Source organism: Carassius auratus, unplaced genomic scaffold, assembly GCF_003368295.1.
Source record: "Carassius auratus strain Wakin unplaced genomic scaffold, ASM336829v1 scaf_tig00001753, whole genome shotgun sequence".
NCBI classification, from domain to species: domain Eukaryota; kingdom Metazoa; phylum Chordata; class Actinopteri; order Cypriniformes; family Cyprinidae; genus Carassius; species Carassius auratus.
Genome location: NW_020523394.1, coordinates 602,537 through 624,499, shown reverse-complemented (window position 1 = coordinate 624,499; position 21,963 = coordinate 602,537). Strand labels below are relative to the sequence as shown.

General features: G+C 36.7%; 1 protein-coding gene across 3 annotated transcripts; it reads right to left on the bottom strand.

Moving 5' to 3' along the window:
- Positions 1 to 870: 870 nt before the first annotated feature.
- LOC113069567 (syntaxin-3-like) lies at positions 871 to 21,636 on the bottom strand. 3 transcript variants are annotated; one of them, XM_026242721.1, is made up of 11 exons: positions 21,232 to 21,632; positions 11,610 to 11,684; positions 11,424 to 11,523; positions 10,546 to 10,620; positions 10,074 to 10,144; positions 9,888 to 9,996; positions 9,672 to 9,745; positions 7,277 to 7,411; positions 5,245 to 5,355; positions 3,563 to 3,654; positions 2,678 to 3,335 (listed from the first exon to the last, which is right to left on the bottom strand). In XM_026242721.1, exons 1-10 carry the CDS (start codon positions 21,259 to 21,261, stop codon positions 3,571 to 3,573), a joined length of 864 nt encoding a protein of 287 aa, XP_026098506.1. In that variant the 5' UTR covers positions 21,262 to 21,632; the 3' UTR covers positions 2,678 to 3,335; positions 3,563 to 3,570. The 3 variants fall into 3 exon arrangements, with proteins under 3 accessions (XP_026098507.1, XP_026098506.1, XP_026098505.1); XM_026242722.1 differs by lacking the exons at positions 2,678 to 3,335; positions 3,563 to 3,654; positions 5,245 to 5,355 and adding exons at positions 871 to 1,259; positions 4,965 to 5,075 and having other exon boundaries at positions 21,232 to 21,636; XM_026242720.1 differs by lacking the exons at positions 2,678 to 3,335; positions 3,563 to 3,654; positions 5,245 to 5,355 and adding an exon at positions 6,905 to 7,148 and having other exon boundaries at positions 21,232 to 21,636.
- Between the last annotated feature and the right edge of the window lie 327 nt (positions 21,637 to 21,963).

Sequence of the window (21,963 nt, the reverse complement as noted above, 5' to 3'; positions counted from 1 at the left end):
GTGTATTAAGCGCACAACTGTTCCCAACATTTATAATAAATAACTTTTAAGGACCACGTGACACAAAGACTGGAGTAATGATGCGAATGAAAATTCAGATTTGATCACAGGATTAAATTCTTTTAAATATATATAAAAAGTTGCAATAATATTTTTTCTGCATTTCTGATCATATAAATACAGCCATGCTGAGCACAAGAGACTACAAAATTATTTTAAAATATCACAAATCTTCCCGATGGCGAACTCCTAAATGGCCGTGTCTGTGGGCTGCTTTCCTCAGGACTCGTCCGTGTGTTGGTGAGCGGCTGGGGGCGCTCCGGTGCTCTGAGAGACGGGGTCGTCTGGATGAAGCACTACACAGGACTGGATCTCTGAAATGAGGCTAACTGAGCAGGAGATATAATGGGAGCAGGTTTAGTTGTGGTCTCGAAGTCACTTCAGCCTGAAAGATAGTAAAAGTAGCAATTAGAGACGAGCACACATGAAATATTAAGTAGTCAGTAAGATTTATTTTATTTCATTCCCTTCTATTCAGCAAAACTATTTACTATTTTGACAAACTATTTATTTCAAATAAATGCTATTTTTTAAAAACTCTTTATTTATCGAAGAATCATGAAAAAAAAAAGTTTTCCACAAAATATGAAGCAGCACAACTGTTTTCAACACTGATAATAAGAAATGTTTTTGAGCAGCATATCAGAATGATTTCTGAAGGATCGCGTGACACTGAAGACTGGAGTAATGATGCTGAAAATTCAACTTTGGATCACAGGAATAAATAACATTTTAAAACATTAAAAGGGAAGAATAGTTATTTTAAATTATAATATTTAACTGCATTTTTCATCAAATAAATGTAAAGTTTTCACGGATAATAATAATAATAATAAAAACATTGTTGATGAGCACACACAACACTCTTGTTCAGAGAACACCAGTAAACAGTTGTGAACGCGTGTCAGTGTGGTTGAAATGTGTTTGTTTGTTTACCCACAGGTTTATAGGATTCATTCCATGTTATTTTAGTTTGGAGGACAGTATTCAAAATCAATATAAAACTGAAATTAAAATACACAGACTGCTGGAGAGAAAAAAACAACAACACATTTATAGTTTACTTGTGACAACCTGCCCCAGTCTCCTTTAAACATGTATATTAGTTAGGACTCTTACCATTAAGAAAAGAAGCTGTAAAGGTAAGAAAAGACAACAATCCCCAGAATCACACAGCAAAGCATGATCATCATTTTCTTCTACAGAGAGAAAGATGGATATGAATGAGACAGTAAAGACAAATAATAGAGGAGATAGTTAAAAAAAAGAGAAAGGGAACACGTTCTCACAGCAGACCACATCTATTAAAAAGATTGCTTATGACAAATCATGCACAGTAGGGAGAAAGAGGAGTAAAACGAAGGAAAGGTTGAGGTTTAAGGCCTGTGTGTGTTTGTGCGTTTAAGAAAGCGTGCATTAACTTACCATCAGGTGTGGAGCACATTCATTACACAAACCAAACAAGACATTTCTCTGTGCTTCCTAATAACAAGATTCTGCTTTTTGAGAAGAGGACATAATCCTGCTGAAATCACCTAAACCTGCCCTGCCGGCTTGAGACAGGTGATGTTACTGAGGCTTTTTGACTTCCTGTGTCAGTCAGTATAGGATGGTTTAAGGACAAACAAACTATGAAAGCTTATACTGGCAACTAAATAACAGGTCTGCTGTACTCTCAGAAAAAAAGCTACAAAAGCTGTCACTGGGGTGGTACCTTTACAAATGGTACACTTTTGTATCTTTTAGATGTTCACTTTAGATACTAATATGCATCTTTAAGGTACCAGTATGGACTGTTTAGGTACAAAGGTGTGCCTTTTGAAAAGGTATAGCCCCAGTGACAGCTTTTGTACCTTTTTTTCTGAGAGTGTGTCATGAGCGCTGCAGTGAAGTCTCCTTCAAATGCTGCCTTGAAATGCATTCAAAATTTAATTTTATAGATAGTTTCTACTTCTTATTATGTATATAAATGGACCATGGTAAATATATTTAGACAGGTTGGTAACCATGCAGTTGTCTCTCCCATGGTCATTTAACCTATATTGTTTCATAATGTATTTTTTCTAAAATATTGAATGCATTTTGTTCGAAAATGCTGAATGTCCCTGCACTGCACTTTGTTTTTTACCAGTCAGTCTGACATTCCTCTCCTTTTATATAATAATACATAAAAAAGATCTAGAAAACGCTTCCTAAATATTTTATATATTTAAAGGAAATTAAAATATTTTTTTTGGACCACGTCGTTCCAACTGAGGTAAATTTCTACTGAATGAATCTGCTTCATGATTCACTTATGGTTAAAATCAAAGTGAAAGTTTGGTTTCATTCACAAGGCACAGTGAAGCTATGTGATACTACTTATAATTTTTATAGACACTAATTGAAAAATTTAAGTACATAACATTTAAAAGTATATACAAATATGTTTTAAATATCTTTTTTTTTTCAGGCCTGTAACCACATGATATAACACATATAACTATTGAAACCCTATTGGTCGATTATTAAATATGAATTAATATATCATTTATTCACATATAAACGAACAACAGTTTTCTGACAATGATCCCTTTGAATCCATCAATTCATTTCTCAGAAATGTAAAAAATACTTAGAAAATATATAAAGTAATTTATTCCTTAGGTTAATTCCCATACAGACGTTCATCACAATAAAAATCTACTCGTGTGGGCTTCTCCCGTTCTGGACGTCCCATCAATGCTTAGCTTATGGTGTTCATTTCATAGGGATCCAAAATAGAAGCTGGAATCACATTTGAGTCTCCAAGCCCTTTTGATCAAGAAAATCTCAGCAGTTCATCCGGTAGATGTAGACACTGATGTGTCTAATGAACACACGATACAATAAAAACATTAAGGCGTGAAATGGAAGTTACCTTCCCCTTATAAGTCTCATAAAAATCCCTTATTTTGTGCTCATGGATTTGTCCGTGTATTTAAAACGTGCTTCCTTCAATGTAGTAGAAGTTCCTTAAACATTTCCAATCACATCCTAACAACAACAACAACAACAACAAAAAAACACAGTCTGTTTCCTTGAGCATCCCTCGGGTTCCCATTGGTTTGTGCTGATGAGGGGAGGGGCCACAGGTGAAGGGGGCGGAGCATTTGTCTTGACGTACTTCCAAGGAAAAACAGGGAGGGTGGAAAGGAGTGGAGGAAATGATCATCTGTAATCATGGAGAGTTTGTGAGCAGCCACAGAGGTTATCGTAGACACCACAGCACCAATCACCCCCAGTACGATCATCTTCTACAAGAGACGGAACAAAACACGAGCCATAAATCCAACAGCAAACATCTAAAGTCTTCAACAGAGCCCAACAGAACCAAGACACACAGACAACATTAAAAAGGACTCCGCAACCAAACCAAAGGATGCCCAGGAGATCCCAAAGCCCAAACGATGCATGCTAATTAATTTCACCACCTCCATATCTACACCCAAACCTCACACACACTCCTCTGAAGTATACTCACCACAGCCTTTATTTCAGACCTACGGATAAACCCACTATCAGCGCAATAACTGCCAAAACCGCCAAAACCACAGACACTATAATAATCGTTTTCTGTGAAGAAACACACACAACAACACAACTGTTAGCATCAACATTAGCATTTGAGTAGCTCGCTCAGATATAAAGACACAACATCCAGTCTGGGCCAACATATGATCAGCTTTTCAGGACTAGGCGTTACATTCGTGACAAAGACGATGTCTAGAAAACTATCATTTACTGCTGAAAGTACAAAAGCTGTCACTGGTGCGGTACCTTTCAAAATCTACAAATATACAACTTGACAATTAAACAATCTAAGGTACTTTTATACACCTTCTGGGGTACCTTGTGTGCCCCAGTGACAGTTTCATACCATTTTTTCTGAGTGTTGAAGATTAAAAAAAAAGATGAAAGACAGACAGAAAGAAAGAAAGGAAGAAAAGAGAGCTTGTGCTTCACCATGGTATGCCCATCATCTTCATCATTTTCAACCCAAATTATTTTCTTAATGTGACATTTCCAGAAATCTCCGAATTTGGATCTTTGCTAAGCAATTTCCAAAAACGTGTTTTGCACATCCTCAATAAATCAGTTTTAATATTTTGCACTGCCTTGGTCAATTCATTCCATGTACAATAAACCTTAATGTCAAGATCATTGCTTCTTGTAGCTTTGATTAATTGTAATACTTTTCTATTCTTTTGCTTTTGTTTATGCTTTACACATTCCCATTTTAAGGATTTTTTAACATATAATTTTATGTTTTAAAGAATATAATACTACTTTCCACAGAAGAAAAGGAGGACATGAAAGTTTTCATTTTTGGGTGGAGTGTTTCTTTGTTTCTTTAAATTCAATATGAAAATCTATTCGTTATTGTTGTACCTGAACAATGACAATAAAGAGAAGTTGTTTCCATAGGTGGAGCGAGTTTTTAAGTTTTCATACATGTGCTTTGTTTTCTATGATTTTATATGTATAAATAAAAGTGTCAAAAAGACCAGAATGGTCACAAACCCCTGACTTCAAGACTGATGGTAACAGAAAGCTCTCGCTCACACCGTTTTTCCTCACATTTGAACACAGAACGGCTTTGTTCAAATGCATCCTTCTCAGCTGTGTGTGTGTGATGCGTCAAATGTTTTGTTGCTATTAATAAAGACATGAAAAGTGAACATGTGTGTCTTAACATGGTTTTTTCAATACTTGATACACACTGAAATCCTGTAATGTGAAGTTTCGGGGCGTATCAGTATTAGTGATAATCATTGGGTTTGTTTGTGTGTATGAATGTGACTGTGTAACGTTAGCAGGTTCAGACACGGTAAGGAGAGGCAGGGCGGGAAGGGGGCGGGGCCTGATATTCATCATGAACTCACACGTCGAGCCTCCTGCTGAAATTTAGCGGCTTTTTTAGTGTCAGCAACCGCCCGCTCTACAAAACCCACTGACTGATCCATGTTGTTCTCAATCCTCTCAATCATACCGCCCTAAAGTGGATTGTGGGTGAAGAAGAAAGAAGAAAAGAGGAAAGAGAGAAGACCGAGAGAGAGAGAGAGAGAGAGAGAGAGAGAGAGAGAGAGAGAGAGAGAAAGGGAGAGAGAGAAGGGGAGGGGGGGCAAAAACGGAAGAGAAAAGAAACAGCAGTGAAGTCCGTACCTTCCTGGCTTTGCTCTGATACCTGACAGCTTTCTTGGTTTCAGCTTTTGCCGCTTCAACGTGATCGACTGCTTTACCTACATTCACCTCAATGTTATCAACCATGTTGCCCTGAAACATATGGAAAAAATAAATTTAAACACACATACAGGGTGTCTTTATCTCCAAAAACAAAAGAAAACACATATATACCCAGGTGCACCACGAACACACATACAGACGGGGAGGCCGGGGCTAGTTGTCTCACAGAAAAGCTATTCTGAAACTGGTCTTAAAGGGACAGTTCACCCAAAAATGAGAATTCGGTTATTGTTTACACATCAACACGTTGTTCCAAACCTGTATGACTTTCTTTTTTCTGTAAAACATATTTTGTAATATGTATTTGTAATGATCCCCACTGACTTCTACTGTCTGTTCTTCTAACAAAATACAATGGAAGTCAATGGGGACCAGAAACTGTGTGCCTACTCACATTTTATTTTGTGTTCAACAGAAGAAAGTTAGTTAAACAGGTTTGGAATGACATGAGGTTGAGTAAATGATGTCTAAATTTTGTGACGAACTTTAAGCAGTCAATGTTTTTTTTTTTTCAGGACAATAATGGTAAACATGTTCAATATATCTTTCTAGTCTGTACTTTGGCTATATAGAGACTGGCTTTGAAAACAAAGCCCACACTGATTTACTGGAGTAAGAAGAGTGAGAACTAGCCCCGATCTGCCTTATTCAGTGTTGACGCTCTGAAGAACAGGGACTTATTCGAGAAATACCAGAAGCTTACCTTTCACTTTTTCTCCATTGCAAGCAGTTAACAAGCAAAAACGGATTGGTCAATAATTTACCCCAGCTCTTTAGATTGTGTTGAACTAGCTCTGCTCCAAAACCTAGTGAACTGCATCACTTACGATCTACACAGAGAGCTGTGTTCACAGACAGAAACCAAACTGAAATCGAGCTAATAAGTGATTATAATGAAACACACCTGATGCAGCAACCCAGCAGTTCAATACTGTTCATGCACAAAATATACACCATCAAAAGTATCAGCTTTGCATCATAAAATGTACATTTTTACATTTTAAAATACATTCAGTTAAATTATTTGCTAAGCTTTTTTAAATTGTAGTAATATTTTACAATACTACTGTTTCTACTGTATTTTTTATCACATCGAGGTATCTTATAAGTATAATTTTGCTTATTTAAAACTACTGCTGTCAAATGATTTAATCGCAATTAATCGCATCCGAAAAGTTATTCTTTACCTAATATATAAGTGTGTACTGTGTATATTATATATACATGCATGTGTTTGTATTTATTATATATATATATATATATATATATATATATATATATATATATATATATATATATATATATATATATATATATATATATAAAATACACAAACACATGCATGTATATATTTAAGAAAAATGTTATGTTTATATATTTATATATAATAAATGTATATACACATGTAAATATTTCCAATATATATATATACACTGTATGTGTGTTTATTTCTATATACATAAGAAATAAACAAAAGCACACATGCATATATTACATAAACAAAAACTTTTATTTTGGATGCGATTAATCGCGATTAATCGTTTGACAGCACTATTTAAAACATCATCTAGCTGTGCAGCTCACTAGGTTTTTGGAAAAGAACTACTCACTTTCATTTCTTCTAATCAAGGTGTAAAAGTTTGTGACAAATCATGTAGATGAATGAAAAGGAATACAGTCAGTAAGGGAAATAAAAAGGCCATGCGAAAAAAAGAGGACTCACATGTGAGAGAAAAGGCTGATGGGAAGTCACTCCGACCAGCAGAATACGGCTTAGCAACCGACAGAACGAGTTTGAACAAAGAGGAAGAGAGACAAGGATGCTACAGACAAAAGGCAGAGAGAGAGAAGGAAATGCATGACAATGAGGGGGAAGTCAGAAAACCCTGACAGCATGAAAGGATGGAGAACATGATGGACAAACAGATGCGTGATGAAGGGAGGGGTGTACCTGGCTCTCCACCAGCATGGCGATGTCCACAAACATGTCGTGCAGTTCCTTTATGCTGCTCTCCAGACGCACAATGTCTTTGTGACGTGATTCGATCTCACTCAGCGCTTGTTTAGAGATCCCTGAATCCACGATCTAAAACACAAACGACAGATTTTCATATTCAGCAAAGATTATGAAAGTGTGGGGTGTTTTGCTCAGTTTAGCTGCAGTTAATGGTCACAGGATACTCTAGAAGCGGTTTAGATCTTGTGGTCTTGGTTTGGAGATATTAAAGGGGCCTGAGTCTCATTATTTGATGTTTTGGTCTGAGTCTAAGTGTTTTTTTGCCATCGGTGACTAGTTAAACAGTTACAACAACGGGAAAGTTAAGTTAAAAGCAACATGTTACATAATAGTTTAAAAAAGTAACCATTTGCATTACATTTGACTTCATATGAAAAGTAATGTGTTTTTTTTGCATTACATTGCATCATAAAGTTTGTGGGTGGGCTACTTCTCTACTGCTGTGAAGTCGCCACGGAAGTTACATTTTAGTAGCATTTATGCTATAAGATAAGAGTGTATTTACACAGCAACCACAATCACAGGAAACAAAGAATCACTCGACCGTTACATTCATGACAAAGTACTGCTTGCTGTGTTGATTCAAATGCCTGCTAGAGTCCACATATTTTAATACAGCTTATATGCTGCATTAGAGGTGGGCAATATGACCAAAATCTTGTTTTGTGCCACTTTAAATCAACTGTGTCAAGATCTATAAAACCATTTTAATTAAATTACATATTTAATTTGAACTAAAATGTTTATATTTAATCATAAATATTACAACTTCAGGATTCCAGGAATGTTAAAGGGGTCATATGATGCGATTTCAAGTTCTCCTTTCTCTTTAGAGTGTTACAAGCTCTTGGTGCATGAAGAAGATCTGTAAAGTTACAAAAGGTTAAAGTCTCATACCCAAAGAGAGTCAACCACTCCTACCTAAAATGAATCATTTTAATGTCTTACGTCACAATGTGGGATGACTTGCATGACGCCGGCCAAATGTTTATGCAATGAAAGAAGGCATAGGTTTTATTCTCTCGGTTCCAGCTGCTGTCATGTCATGGAGATGCTCTGTGTTCGTTGTGAAAGTGAAACTACTTTGTTTGGCCTTCCAGAAGAGGACACGAATGGAGCGAAGCGGTAGTTCTGGCAGGCCGTGTCAGTCAAGCTCGCACCAGCTTATCCTCGTTTAACTATAGGATCACGACACCAATCATAATTCCCTTCAGAAGGTCCCTTTTGTCATTATTCAGCAGATATCACTCACTCAGGACCTAATCAATCAGACGGCGAATTCAATCTCCGTTCAATCAGGATTTTCAACAGGATTCCCACAAAGCATTACCAGATTCAAGCTGTGAACTTAAGCAACTTTGCCACGTTGTTTGTCAAGCTGATAGACTGCAGGGATCTGAGCGAGCACGGCTCCTCGCAACTGATATGGACACTCTTCCCGCAATTCATTGCCGAAGTTGTGCTAATACGACTGCATCAACAACTTTACACCCGCTGGAAAAAGAGAGATATTCAAGAAGGGTTAAAAGCAGTTGTAAAAGAGTTGTATAGATCGAAATAATGTTCTTTTTAGCAACATCATATGACCCCTTTAATAGCCGTACGTACGTAATTCAGGCATCACGTTCTTTTTAAACAATACATTTCAACGACTCTTCCAGACAGGGATTTAAAAACAGATTTTTCTTTACTCAGAATTTCTACCCGATTAAATATTTTAAATCTTGCCATTACTTAAAGTATATTTGCGATTAAAAAGATTTAGTTTTAAGATTCTCTTAATTTACACTCTTTATAGACTTTTTCAGGTCTAGAAATTAAAAAAATGTAAAGTTAGGCTACATATTATACCCATATTTTCCAACACCTTGGGAACCCTGGTTCTTTTTAAAGAAAACAAACAGTTAATGAAGGCGTTAAATACAATAAGAACTATGTTGATTTGTAGTTGTTTAATCTAATTTGAAATCATTTTAACCCATCTTGATACTCCGCTGTTGAGAACCAAAATAAAGGTACAAAGCTGCCACTGGGATGGGACAAGAGCCAAAGGGTATATCTGATCTTCTACATTATTTAACCCTAAATGGTGCATATTAGTACCTTAAAAGATACATTTTAGTACTTTATATTAGCATTTAAGTGCACATATTAGTATCGGTTTAAAGGCTACCGCCACACTGACAGCTTTGTATCTCTTTTTCTGAGTGCTGCTTTAGACTATGGATCTCGTGCACTGTCTATGGGAGCATGTTATGAGGAAAGGAAAAGTTCTGACTCCATCTCTTCCACACACACACACACACACACACATGCACGCGCGCATTACCCCCGCTGTGAAAACAGCTGTGTTTCCTCCCTCCAGCATCTCCTCCAGCTCCTCATCAGTTGTGGTTTTACCAGCTAAAGCGAGAAGCAGAACAAAAGCAAAGTCAGAAAAGGGGAAAAGCACAATGTCAGTTTGACACGCTTCAACCACAAGCTTGAGAAAGAAACGTCCTGTACGCTGCATCATACACTGCTGTTTAGTCAGGGCCACACTTACTGATCTCTAATTGTCTCTGAATGCGACCTTTGCTTTTCTCTCTGAAGTCAACCTGGGCTTCATTGTATTTGGTCATCACATCAACAAACTTCCTGGAAAGTACGGCGTGCTGGCAGGGCAACATGAGGACAGAGTTAATGGAGCGTGTGTATTTGTGTGTGTTACGTGAGAAGGATGTTGACTCACCTGTGATTTGCGTATTCTCAAGTCGGCCGATACTCTCTCCACTTCTTCCATCTCTAGATTCCTTTCAATGGCTGTACGGACACAGATTATATTAATAGTTAACTAAAACTAATATTAAAAATATATTAAAAAGTAACCTTATTTTTCAGCTAGTTGCCAAAGCAACATTTCTCATTTAGCTTAATTTGATGTACTAAAATTACTGAAACTGCGTTAAAAAGTATATAGACATGTAAAAAAAGAAAGAAAGACAAAACTAAAACTTGAAATAAAATATGAGAAGTAGCATTTGCGTGATACTAAAATAAGACTGACACAGGGTAAACAATGCTTTTCTAGAGGTGACAGATAAATGGCTCACATTATTGTGGGTCAGAAGTGTGTGTAAAGCCAAACCTAGTTCTTTGTGGCCTATTTCTTTCACCCAATGAGAAGAGCAATGTTTGTAATGTATGCGAGTAAAAACACTTACTCTTCAGTTTGTTACGAGCATTGTTGGCCATTTTCTTGATATCGTTAGTACGTGCCTCCAAATCATCCTGCGTTTCTGTTCACAGACAAGAAAACAAGTTCAGCAGATGGAGATGTGTGTGTTTTGTCGTTATTAAAAGGTAGTTCTTGCAAAGCTCAGTAGATTAAATGGAGTTAGGTTTCATGCACACTACCATTCAAAAGTTTGGGCTCGGGATTTATATATATATATATATATATATATATATATATACATATACACACACACACACGCATATTATACACACACACATATTTTTACACGCATATACACACACAAACATATATTATGCTGTAATTGCACCAGTTAACTTAAAAACATGGAAAGGACATCGGTGTCTGTGTATTCTATTATAAGAAAAAGTATCATTAATGTACAGTACTGATAAGAAAATAATAATAATCATATATTAAGTGTCAGGAATATCCTATATTAGTTCATAGTTTCCTATTCATTTTCAACAAAATGTGAAATTTTTTACAGTAAAAATGTTAAACCAATTAGAGTTTTTCACCATATATATTAGGATAATTTAAAGTTAACTAACAGTTTTTTACAGTTTTGTTTTATTTAGATGTACTATAATAAAAAATGTACACGTGTTGAAATTACCATTTAACAAATGCAATAAAAGTATTGTTGACTGTCAGTTCATGTTAATTATCACATGAACTAATGTAAAGGTACAGAACTCTAATGAACAGATGCTATCTTTACACTATATATGATAACAGCATTATTACTACAGTATATGACTCATGTTCAGACTTCAGAGTCTGTTTCACGTTACTACCAGTCAGTGGCAAAAAAACAAAAAAAAACAACTGCCCACAACTTACTCTGGTCTGATGTTGGTGCAGAAAGAATAACCGAGTAGAGTTTCTTCACTTCGGCCACATTCTCGTCGATCTTATCAATGCTGTTCCTGATGTCTTCGATCTGAAACCAGCAAAAAAGGTCACAGTGACACACATTCAGACAAAGCACACTGGTAGTATCCCAAACACACTGTCAGAAGAACATGCCTGGGAGAAGAACTCATCCATAAAGGCAGCGTTGTCCACAGCGATCTCAACATCATCATCATCATGATCGCAAGTCTGAAACATACAACATAAGAAGTGCATAGTAAAGGACAATTTAATGCACATTAGAAAGATATTTAAAGGGACAGTTCACCCAAAAATTCAAAGTCTGTCATCATTTACGCACCTTCGTGTTGCTCCAAACTGTTTTGAAGAATGTGTGTAACCAAACATTTGCTGGCAGCCATTGAGGTCCACTATGTTTTTTACATTAACTGTTTGGTTACACACGTTATCTCTTTTTTTTTTATAGGTAATGACAAAATTATCATTTTTGGGTGAACTGTCCCTTTAAACTATTTTAATTACATATCTACTGCTAATATTGAGCAACTCCCAAAACATTAAAGGTAATTTCCATGATGGGGTATTTCTAAGCCAATAACAATAACTGACAATCAAAACTACGTATCTGACTTCTTGTTGTTTAACTCTTTCAAAAACCCTTTTTCAGCTAGTTATTGAGATTATTTATTTAAAACCACAGATAGCAAGTAATCAAATTTTGTTAGGTGTGTTCGCCATTGTTTATTAATCTTAGTGTTTTTTTTAAATACTTCTACTTAGTGCTACTAAGTGCTTAAACGTATTTTAGGCAACATTTCTAATTTTCATTCAAGTTTTTCAAGTGAAAGGTTTTCTTTTTCCGTTTTTCAGCTTTATTTAAATGTAAATTATTTCAAATCTCCACTGATTCACAACCTACAGTATATGTTTATATTAAATGTTTATATTTTTTAGTGAGCACTTTGAAAAAAAGGGGGAACTATGGTGATGGGTGTATGGTTTCCGGCACATGCTGTGCACGGTAGACCAATCACGACAGACTGGGCCATCTGACCAATCAGAGCAGAGCAGGCTCATGGAAAGGATTGGTTTAGAGAGAACTGCTTCGAATGAATCGTTTGAGAATCATTAGAAAATTAGGTGATAATAAATGCATATTTTGAGATAAAGCATTTTTTTTTTACCTTGCAGGCATGTGAAAGTTACAGTAGGAGACTCCAAAACAACATCAGAAACCCTAATGGCATTATAGGAGCACTTTAATAACTTTTTTTTTAAAGTGACGTGACATGCAGCCAAGTATGGTGACCCATACTCAGAATTTGTGCTCTGCATTTAACCCATCCAAAGTGCACACACACACACACACACACACACACACACAGCAGTGGGCAGCCATTTATGCTGCGGCGCCCGGGGAGCAGTTGGGGGTTTGGTGCCTTGATCAAGAGCACCTCGGTCATGGGATTGCCGGCCCGAGACTCAAACCCACAACCCTCGGGTTAGGAGTCAAACTCTCTAACCACTAGGCCACAACTTCTCCAAATGTTTAATGATTACAACTGAATATGTAATAAATGAATGACATATCAGTCGTCAATTCAAAAAGTCATGAGTTTACAGTCTAGCTCTCTTTAGATTTGGGTTAATTTATGGTTAGTTAATGGGTTTTATAATTAAACTGCACTTTAAGAATGTAGTTCTTACAGTTATCATGTCACATGAACATCCGGCGTTCAGGCCGCTGCTGACAAGGCACAATGTAAGCTGCCCTGAAACAGCAGAAGGACTAGCAAACTGTCAAATCTCCACTTGTATTGCATGTAAGCTCATAAAACATGACTCCGGTAGAATGAAGTACATGCATAAACAAGGTAAATTGTGATTTGGTTGGGCCACTCAGCCAGAGTGTCTTGCACTGCACTTTTATTTGCCGTGCACATAAAGGTGTGTCTTGTGTGTGACGTTTTATGAAGAACATGTGGAGACCAGTATCGTTTTCCACTTAATAATAGCTTTCCTGTCGAATGACACAACAGCAATATAACACACTGACGCCGCCACAGAGCAGAGAATGGTGCGTGATAAGATTATATCTCAAACGCGAGTCAGAAGACACAAGGGTTGAAGTCCGAGGGAAATCACACCTTTTTTATGACACCACTCAATTATTTCTCTACAGTCATCAAACTTGCAGCTCTGTCACTCCGCCACAGAGCAGCCGCACATGAAGACAAAGCACTTTTACTCATTCAGCATTTCTGACACATCTGAAAAACAGAAATGTAGAAATGTGTCAATTGATACACACTACTATTCAAAAGCTTAACGTCAGTAGTGTTTTTCTTAAATAGAAATGTATATAACAAAATACTTTCATTTAGCAAAAATGTAGCAGCGTGTAAACCATCTGTTCTCTATTTGTGATCATTTGATATACAGCAAGCGATCAAAGCTGGAGCAGTCGATACAAGATCATCTGTTTCCTGCCATTTTGGTCAATGACACAGTTTGCACTGCTCAACCTCTTATTTACGTTAGTTATGACGCAAGTATTCGTTAGACTGCAGAAATCATGTTGCAATAAGGAGATCGTTGTGGTATTCATGTGCAAGTAGACTGTGTGCGTTCGGCTACATTGATGCAACGGGAGCAATTCTGATTCTAATGCCGTAATCAACACTTTTCACAATCAGTTAATCTTGGTGGCTGTTACAAGAAAAGCACAGATAAATGTTTCTAGAGAGCTAATGCTGATTTCATATGCAAAGATGTTAGCCAATCATAGGAGTGTCTGTTTAGATTGATGTCTGCAGAAGACTGAATTCAGGGTAGAAAATTACAATTTAAATAGGGGTGCTCCGATTACGATCGGCCGATCGTTAATGCGCATCTCGTCAGTAAAGCCGGTTCTCTAATCAGCAGTTAATTCCATCAGGTGCGTGATTCCACATAGAGCAGCTGTTACTACACAGAGCCGTTGTTAATAGAGAAGATGCGCAAATCCACTTCATTTTCAGTGTTTTTTGGCGCATCTTCTCAGTTAACAACGGCTCTGTGTAGTAACAGCTGCTCTATGTGAAATCACGCACCTGATGGAATTAACCGCTGATTAGAAAACCGGCTTTACTGACGAGATGCGCATAACGATCGGCCGATCGTGATCGGAGCACCCCTAAATTTAAATCTAAAAAAATGACAGTTTTGATGATACTAAGTCTATAAAAAACACCTCAGCAAACATTTTAAAAATGCATTTCACACAAGCCCTTTTCACAAGCTCTCATGCTGAAAACGTGAATGTTGCAGTGTGACGTATGAATCCCTAACCCAGAGAGAAATATTTCTCTTTAGCAAACACACTTACAGATCCCCGTAGGACAAAAGAATATTTACTCTGGCCACAAATTATGAATTTGTTCCCTCGTTATATTAATTTGTTCCCTTATTTTAGTTACACCGCAGTCACAAACTAAGAATTCTTGCGCCCTTTTTTTTAATTAGTGAGTTCCCTTGTTTTAGTGAAAATATGGACACAAATTAATAATTCATTCCCTTGTTTTGATTGAATTAAATGTATTATCCATTTCAGGTGTAGGCCTCATTAAATACCGAATGATAATTTAGTGTAAATTTGTTACTTACCATTGTAAAAGACCATAAACTACGGTCTGACAAAGGCAATATTATGAAAACAAGCACTTTCTGTGATTGTACTAGAGAATTTCAATTGAACTATTTCTGTGACAAAGTGTAATTTTACCCATCTTTCTGACAAAGGCTTCAGCTCTATTTACAAGTTTATTTGTAGCATTAACAATGTGCTGCCAACCCAACGGGTTTTTGTGAAGGTCAGACATTTTCACACACACACACGCACTGTGATGGAAAAGCTGTGAACTGAGGTAATGAGATAAGTTCTAAAAGAGACTTCCTGCTGAAAGAAAGAGAGAGAGAGAGAGAGAGAGAGAGAGAGAAAGTCTTAGTAGGTTAAAGTATAGTGAGTCCAAGTTAACAGTGTGCCTTAAAGGGATAGTTCACCCAAAAATGAAAACTACCCCATGATTTACTCAGCCTCAATCCAACCTAGTTATGTGTGACTTTCTTCTTTCAGACGAATACAATCTGAGTTACTTAAAAATGTCCTTGCTCTTCCAAGCTTTATGATGGCAGTTAGTGAGTGTTATTTTTTAAAAGTCCAAAAGAAGTCTGGTAAAGTAAAATGCATCCATCCATCATAAAAAGTGCTCCACATGGCTCTGGGGGTGAAAAAAGGCCTCTCTTGCCTTATATTGAAATCCTCCAACATTTTTTTTATTTTACAAATCTTAGTTTTTTACTTCTAATTTGTGACCAGTGTTTTGTTCTGCTCTCTCCTCTGCACTTCTGCATTCGTCACTTCTCACCGGACCTTATGCTACATCCTACATCATCCACTGGTTATTATAACGCATACGGCTAGAGATCACAGCTTATAAAGTTTTAAATCTGGATATATTTGACACAAACTCCTCGATTTGCTTCAGAAGGCCAGTATTCACCCCCCGGAGCTGGGACACTTTTTTATCATGCATGTGCTTTATTTTAATAACACCCATTTACTGTCATTATAAAGCTTAGAAGAGAGAGGATTTTTTTAATTAACTCCAACTGGATTCGTCTGAAAGAAAAATAATCACACACACCAAGGATGGCTTGAGGGTGAGCAAATCATGGGGTAATTTTCAGTTTTGGGTGAACTATCCCTTGAAGGATAAAGTCTATATCTCTAGTGCAATACAGTGTTTTTCATTCATCACCCTAAAAAAAGAGACGCTACATAAGAAGGCCGATTGGAGTGGCCAGAAGGACACAAAAACAAAGTCACCAACACACAGTGTTACCGCTCAGATGTTTAATGTCCCACAGTTCCTCAAGTGCTCCAAGAAGAGCACCGTGTGTGTGTGTGTGTGTGTGTGTGTGTGTGTGTGTGTGTGTACTGAGCCTATAACACTCTTAGAAGAGGAGAAAAGTGTGGCCACACCAAGTTAAACATTACTGACAGACGCAGATGCAAATAAATAGCACATAGCACAATTCCTAACACATAGGTCACATATATATGCCCCAAACAACTTATTTTAGTGCTGTTTGCTAAGACAAGTATCACTACAATTGCTCATGGGGAAGGTTAAAGATTTGAACAAAGAAAAGACAAATTACACTTAGCTATGAAATTAATATTTAGTTTCACTGCTCCAGGCCAGATGAATGGCAACTCAAATTTAATTCCAGATGATTTAAATTAAAAGAGGGGCCAAATTTAGGGATCTGAACCAGGTTTATTTTGCATTAAATTTTTAAAATGCATTTTAATTCCTATTTCATATTTAAAGGTGCCATTAAATGAAAAAAGGGCACTTTTATAAGGTGTTTGAACACAGTTGTGGCCACAGTGTGTGAAAACAACCAGCCTAAAATGGTAAAAATCCACTCACTCATTGTTTTATAATCCCAATAAATCATAAACAGTCTCTACACACTAGCAGTTCCAGGTTTCTCACTACTACTACTACTACTATGATATAAATGTTAAATGTGATAAAGATGTATAAATTGTCTGCGTCTGTTTCTCTCTACAAACAATTAAGCTTATTTACTAAGCGCAATAAACAATCCTTGTTGAGAAATATAATGTGGCGATTCAGTATCAATTAATAAAAGTCAAGTGGCAGTACCGACAACAATTTTATGAGCTTCTGAATGTTACTTTTTGCACAGCGCGATCTCAGATCTGTGTGCCAGTGGTGTGTGTGTGCGTGCAATTAAAGCAGCGCATTAATATAGAACAGTGATTAAACTGAAGGGTTTTAATGCATTCGCCTTGTCACACACACATATATTTGTGTTGTACGGTCACACTGTATATATGTTATTCAAGAAACTAAAAAATTTAAGTAAATAAATTAAGTTGAAAAACAATTTATGAAAAAAATCTTCAGAAGCTTTTTGCATGAAAATCAAATAGGCTTATCGTTTTTTTATCGTATCATTTAAAAATGTGTATGAAATATACAAAGCATTAATGCATTCTGTAGGATATGGGTTTTACTGGGTGTTGGCACAGTGATTAACCAGAAAAATTAAAAATGTGACGTCATGCTCTATTAGCATGCATACACACAGCCCTGAGTGAGAAGCTGCGGTCTGTCATTACTGTTCTCTTGCTGTAGCTGCGGGAGGTACAACAGGTGCATTTACATGGATGCTTTAATTAATTCATTAATTCCGATTGATGAATCCGAATGTAGTGTTTATGCCACAAGCTTCTGATTGGATTTAATCTTGACTATGAATAAGAATATGCAGAGTTTTCCGCTGTTGTCGCATACTGTTTTAAAAAGCACACATGATATTTATTTACTTCAGATTCTAATTAGGGGACGACCAGCACATGAACAGTAAAAGTGGCCCTTCCTGCACCCAAAACCAGTCGTCTGTTGATGAGAGTCTTAAACAAGGACTGGTGAGACGTCCTGCTCCACTTCTCAGACGCCGAGTGAAAGGGGAATTTTATGATGATTAAACACTCATTTATGACACTTTATTCACCAGGAAGAACAGCTCATTTCACACGTCATACGTCATTATGCTATTTTTATGTCACTGTGCAGTACTTTTTCTAGTTTCGGTAATAAACCACCCCTTGCAATCCGATCGAAATTTTAGTCGGATCTGACCAATTCAATCCAATTGACCTGTTTACATGTGACTTTTTTTATTCTGATTGTGCTTCTAGTCCTATTACGATCAGATTAGTAGGGTCCACATAAACGCAGCTACTGTCAGCGCAGGGGTATTCTGAGACAATAGTTCACAAACATAGATATTCTCATCAATGCATTCGATGGCACCTTTAAATGTGGTCTAGTTTTAGTTTGTTTTTTGGAATTTATTTCAAAGTTTTCTCCGATTTAATTTTAATTTCTCTTTACATTTTTTTTGTTTAATCCAGATTTTGTTGACAATCATAATTATAGGATGGGCTTTTTTTTCTTGAATCAATAGGTACCCTGTCACTAGGAACACCCCAGCAACCACCCACCTCAGCACGGTGCTGCTAAATTTTGCTCGGGCAAACACCAGAAAGTGTAAACTCTTATTTCTGTATTTTTTTTTTTTAACTCCATAAAGAAACGTTTAAAGATTAAACCACAAAAAATAACCTGAGTGAGATTTTCTGTATGCAAAACAGCACGGAAACACAACTATGACTAATGTAAATAATGTGGTTTCGGCCATAAACACACGCACACAATATCCTCTTGCCTACTAGACAGCTTCAGGTAACAAAAAAAATGTCAACAATGGAAGTATTTGACTGAGGCAGAGTCGCCATAGAAACAAATCCTCACCTCTGACCCTGCCCATTAGATCTGACAGCCGCTCCAAAACATCCGAATAAACTAGCCCTACCAATCCCTGCCAACAGTACTCCGGGTCGGGATCATACACTGTACAGCACGGTCATCAGGTGATAATAACAGAGTTTTGATATAACATAATCCATATCAAATAATTTGGTGGAACCTTACAAAATACCATCATACTGCAATAATACATGCACAAAAAAAAACTTTGTTTCATGGAACATGTCTATAAACATGATATATGTCCAATAAAACATGGTTTTACCATGGTTTAATATTACATGTCTATAACATAGAATTCAATGTGCAAGTTATTAAAAAACATGTTAGTGCCACAGTAAACACACACACACAATCATAGCAGTACTGTCTGATACATGCTCAAATGTCAAGGTAGCAAAATAAAACATGGTTGTCTGTATGGTATGTCTGAAAAAAGTGGTAAATATCAAAAGCTATGATAGTACCATGATAGATGCCCAAAATTGTGGTTGTATTGGATATTATGGATATATATATATATACACATATGTATATAAATATGGTATTACCATAATACAATGCCAAAACCCAGGGTAGTATTGGGCCATATTTCTGAAAAAAATTTGGTACATAATCAAAAGAAACATTCTTGTACCATGGTACATACAGTATACATATAAAAATGGTAGTATTGGATTAATATACATATAAAAAATACATGGTAGTACCATGATCCATGCCCCAAAATTTGATAATATTGGGTCATATAAGTAGGGATGCACCGGTTGACCGGCCATAAATCGGAACTGGCCGGTTTTTGCTTAAAATATGCCATCGGCTATTGGCCGGTTTTGTCTTTTTTCGGCCGATTTTTCCGGAAGTCTTTCCGGAAGTCCAGACTACATTGTAATCATGTAATCAATTTGTGTGGAAGTATTTCGAAATCTGTGCACAGGACAAGGGGAGCCGTTCATTACTGGAAGCGCAGAGCTACACGTCTGAGGCACAGATAGAAGGAAGCGAACTGCACAAAATAAGAGTCCCTTTCCAGCGCTCACTGATGCTGCGCAGCATACTGTACCTGTCTGCGCCCTACACAAGCCGAGACAGTGAAGAGATGTTCAGCTCAACTTCTTGGGTGTTGGATTAAAAATGTATCAGACTAAACCACGACAAAGCTGAATTTTTTTTTTTTTAGTAGAACTTGCATAAATGTTTGAAAAGCCAGAAGCAAATGTCAGTTCTTGATTATTTTTATTTTACCTTAAAATTATATCGACTGAATTTGATTTTAAAATCACCTGCTGTAGCACACTGAAAAGTGTTTCATTCATCCAGTTAAAAAAACTTTAGGGTAATGATTCACGTCTATATTTTTTAACTTGAGCCAATAGTTATTTATTTTTCATTGGCTGAAGTAAAAAAATATAGATGGGAATCATTACCTTATTATTATTTTTATTTTTTAATTGGACGAATGAGGCATCTTTGTTTTATTCGCACTAAAATTACTTGATTTTAACATTTTGGAATAATATTTATATAGCATACTTTTATTTAGTCTCACTGGTAAAGACCTATTTTTTAAATTTAAAACCAAATTAAAAAACTAAAATACTGACTGCTGATGCTGAATGTGTGTTGATTGTGGTGTTTGGACTGTAGAACTATGCAGTTAATGCAACATGGCAACATATACATCTGAAAAATATGATATACAGTATATCAAAACAATGTAGTAGCACTATGGTACATTATACAGTACATAAACATTGTAGTACTGTATTATATGTCTGAAAAACATGGTACATATAAAAGTAATACTATGGTAGGCCCACATAAAAACATGAAATTTTAGAAAAATATATAGATAAAAATGCCTGAGCATCATGATAACTATCCAAAAATAGGTCAAAACTATGGTCGTAATATGTTGTTATTTATTTACTTATTGTTTTGGTCAGAGTTGCAATAGAATGGATGGCAAACGGTCTAATGTTATTATTATTTTTTTAAATATTTTTATTATTTTCAGATCATGCTTACTCCCTACCCCCCCCCCCCCCCCCCATCTGACCCCCTCCTCGAGTCAGGTGACCACATCTGCTCTCCTCTATTCACCATCTCTTGTGCTGCCTTCAGTGAGCACTTGTTGGATATTCATCCACAAGACTTAAAAAAGACGCTTTTGTATTATTTCTCTTGTACTTGCCACAAATATACAAAAAGTACAAAAGTTTCAAAATGTACTTTACTCGTACTATAATCACTGTCTAACAGGTTTCAGACGAGCTCCATTATGTAATGTCATTCCCAAACAGCGGTTTGAACGTGCGCTCGCTTCAGTCGCGTTCACAAAACAAGAGAAATAAGCAGACGCTTACCGCCTTTAGTTGCTCCAGTCGGTCCTTCATCTTTCAATCTACTGCTTAACACTATCTTAAAAATAAAATAAATAAATAATAAATAGGAGAAAGTCAAATGAAACGGGAAAGTGCTGTGTACGAGTAGTCAGTCGGCTGCTGAGCGGATCGTTTGCTCGTGAACTCCGTGTATCTCTGCTCCGGTGACTCGTATTATTACTCCACCGAAGGTCCATGCAATATGGCTGCTCTTCTCCAATTCAGGAGGGTTTTTTCTCTAAATCTATCCGCTCAGAGGATTAAAACAACAGTTGCGTTCAGTCTGTTTAATCTGTCTTCCTCCCTCTCCCTCTTTTCTCGTTATAATCGCCCTCAGAGAGCTGCTCTTTCACGCATGCTCGTGCACGCTCTCTCTCTCTCTCTCTCTCTCTCTCTCTCTCTCTCTCTCTCTCTCTCTCTCTCTCGCGCGCGCGCGCGCACGCTCTCACTCTCTCACCTGGCCACGGTCACGCCCTGCGCGAACACCTGTGTGTGCGAACCAGTCCATATTTATTCTTCCAAAATATTTTAATAAGACATTTTTTTTCCTAGTAAATATGCTATTTGCTGGTAACAATACATTTCATTTCAATAAGTTCATTATCGGTTTCAAATTTACTGGTAGCGGTTTACTTGGTTAGATATAGCCAAGAAGGTCAAGACTGCAAGATAGGACAGACCAGAATGTAATTGTGTGTGTGTGTGTGTGTGCGT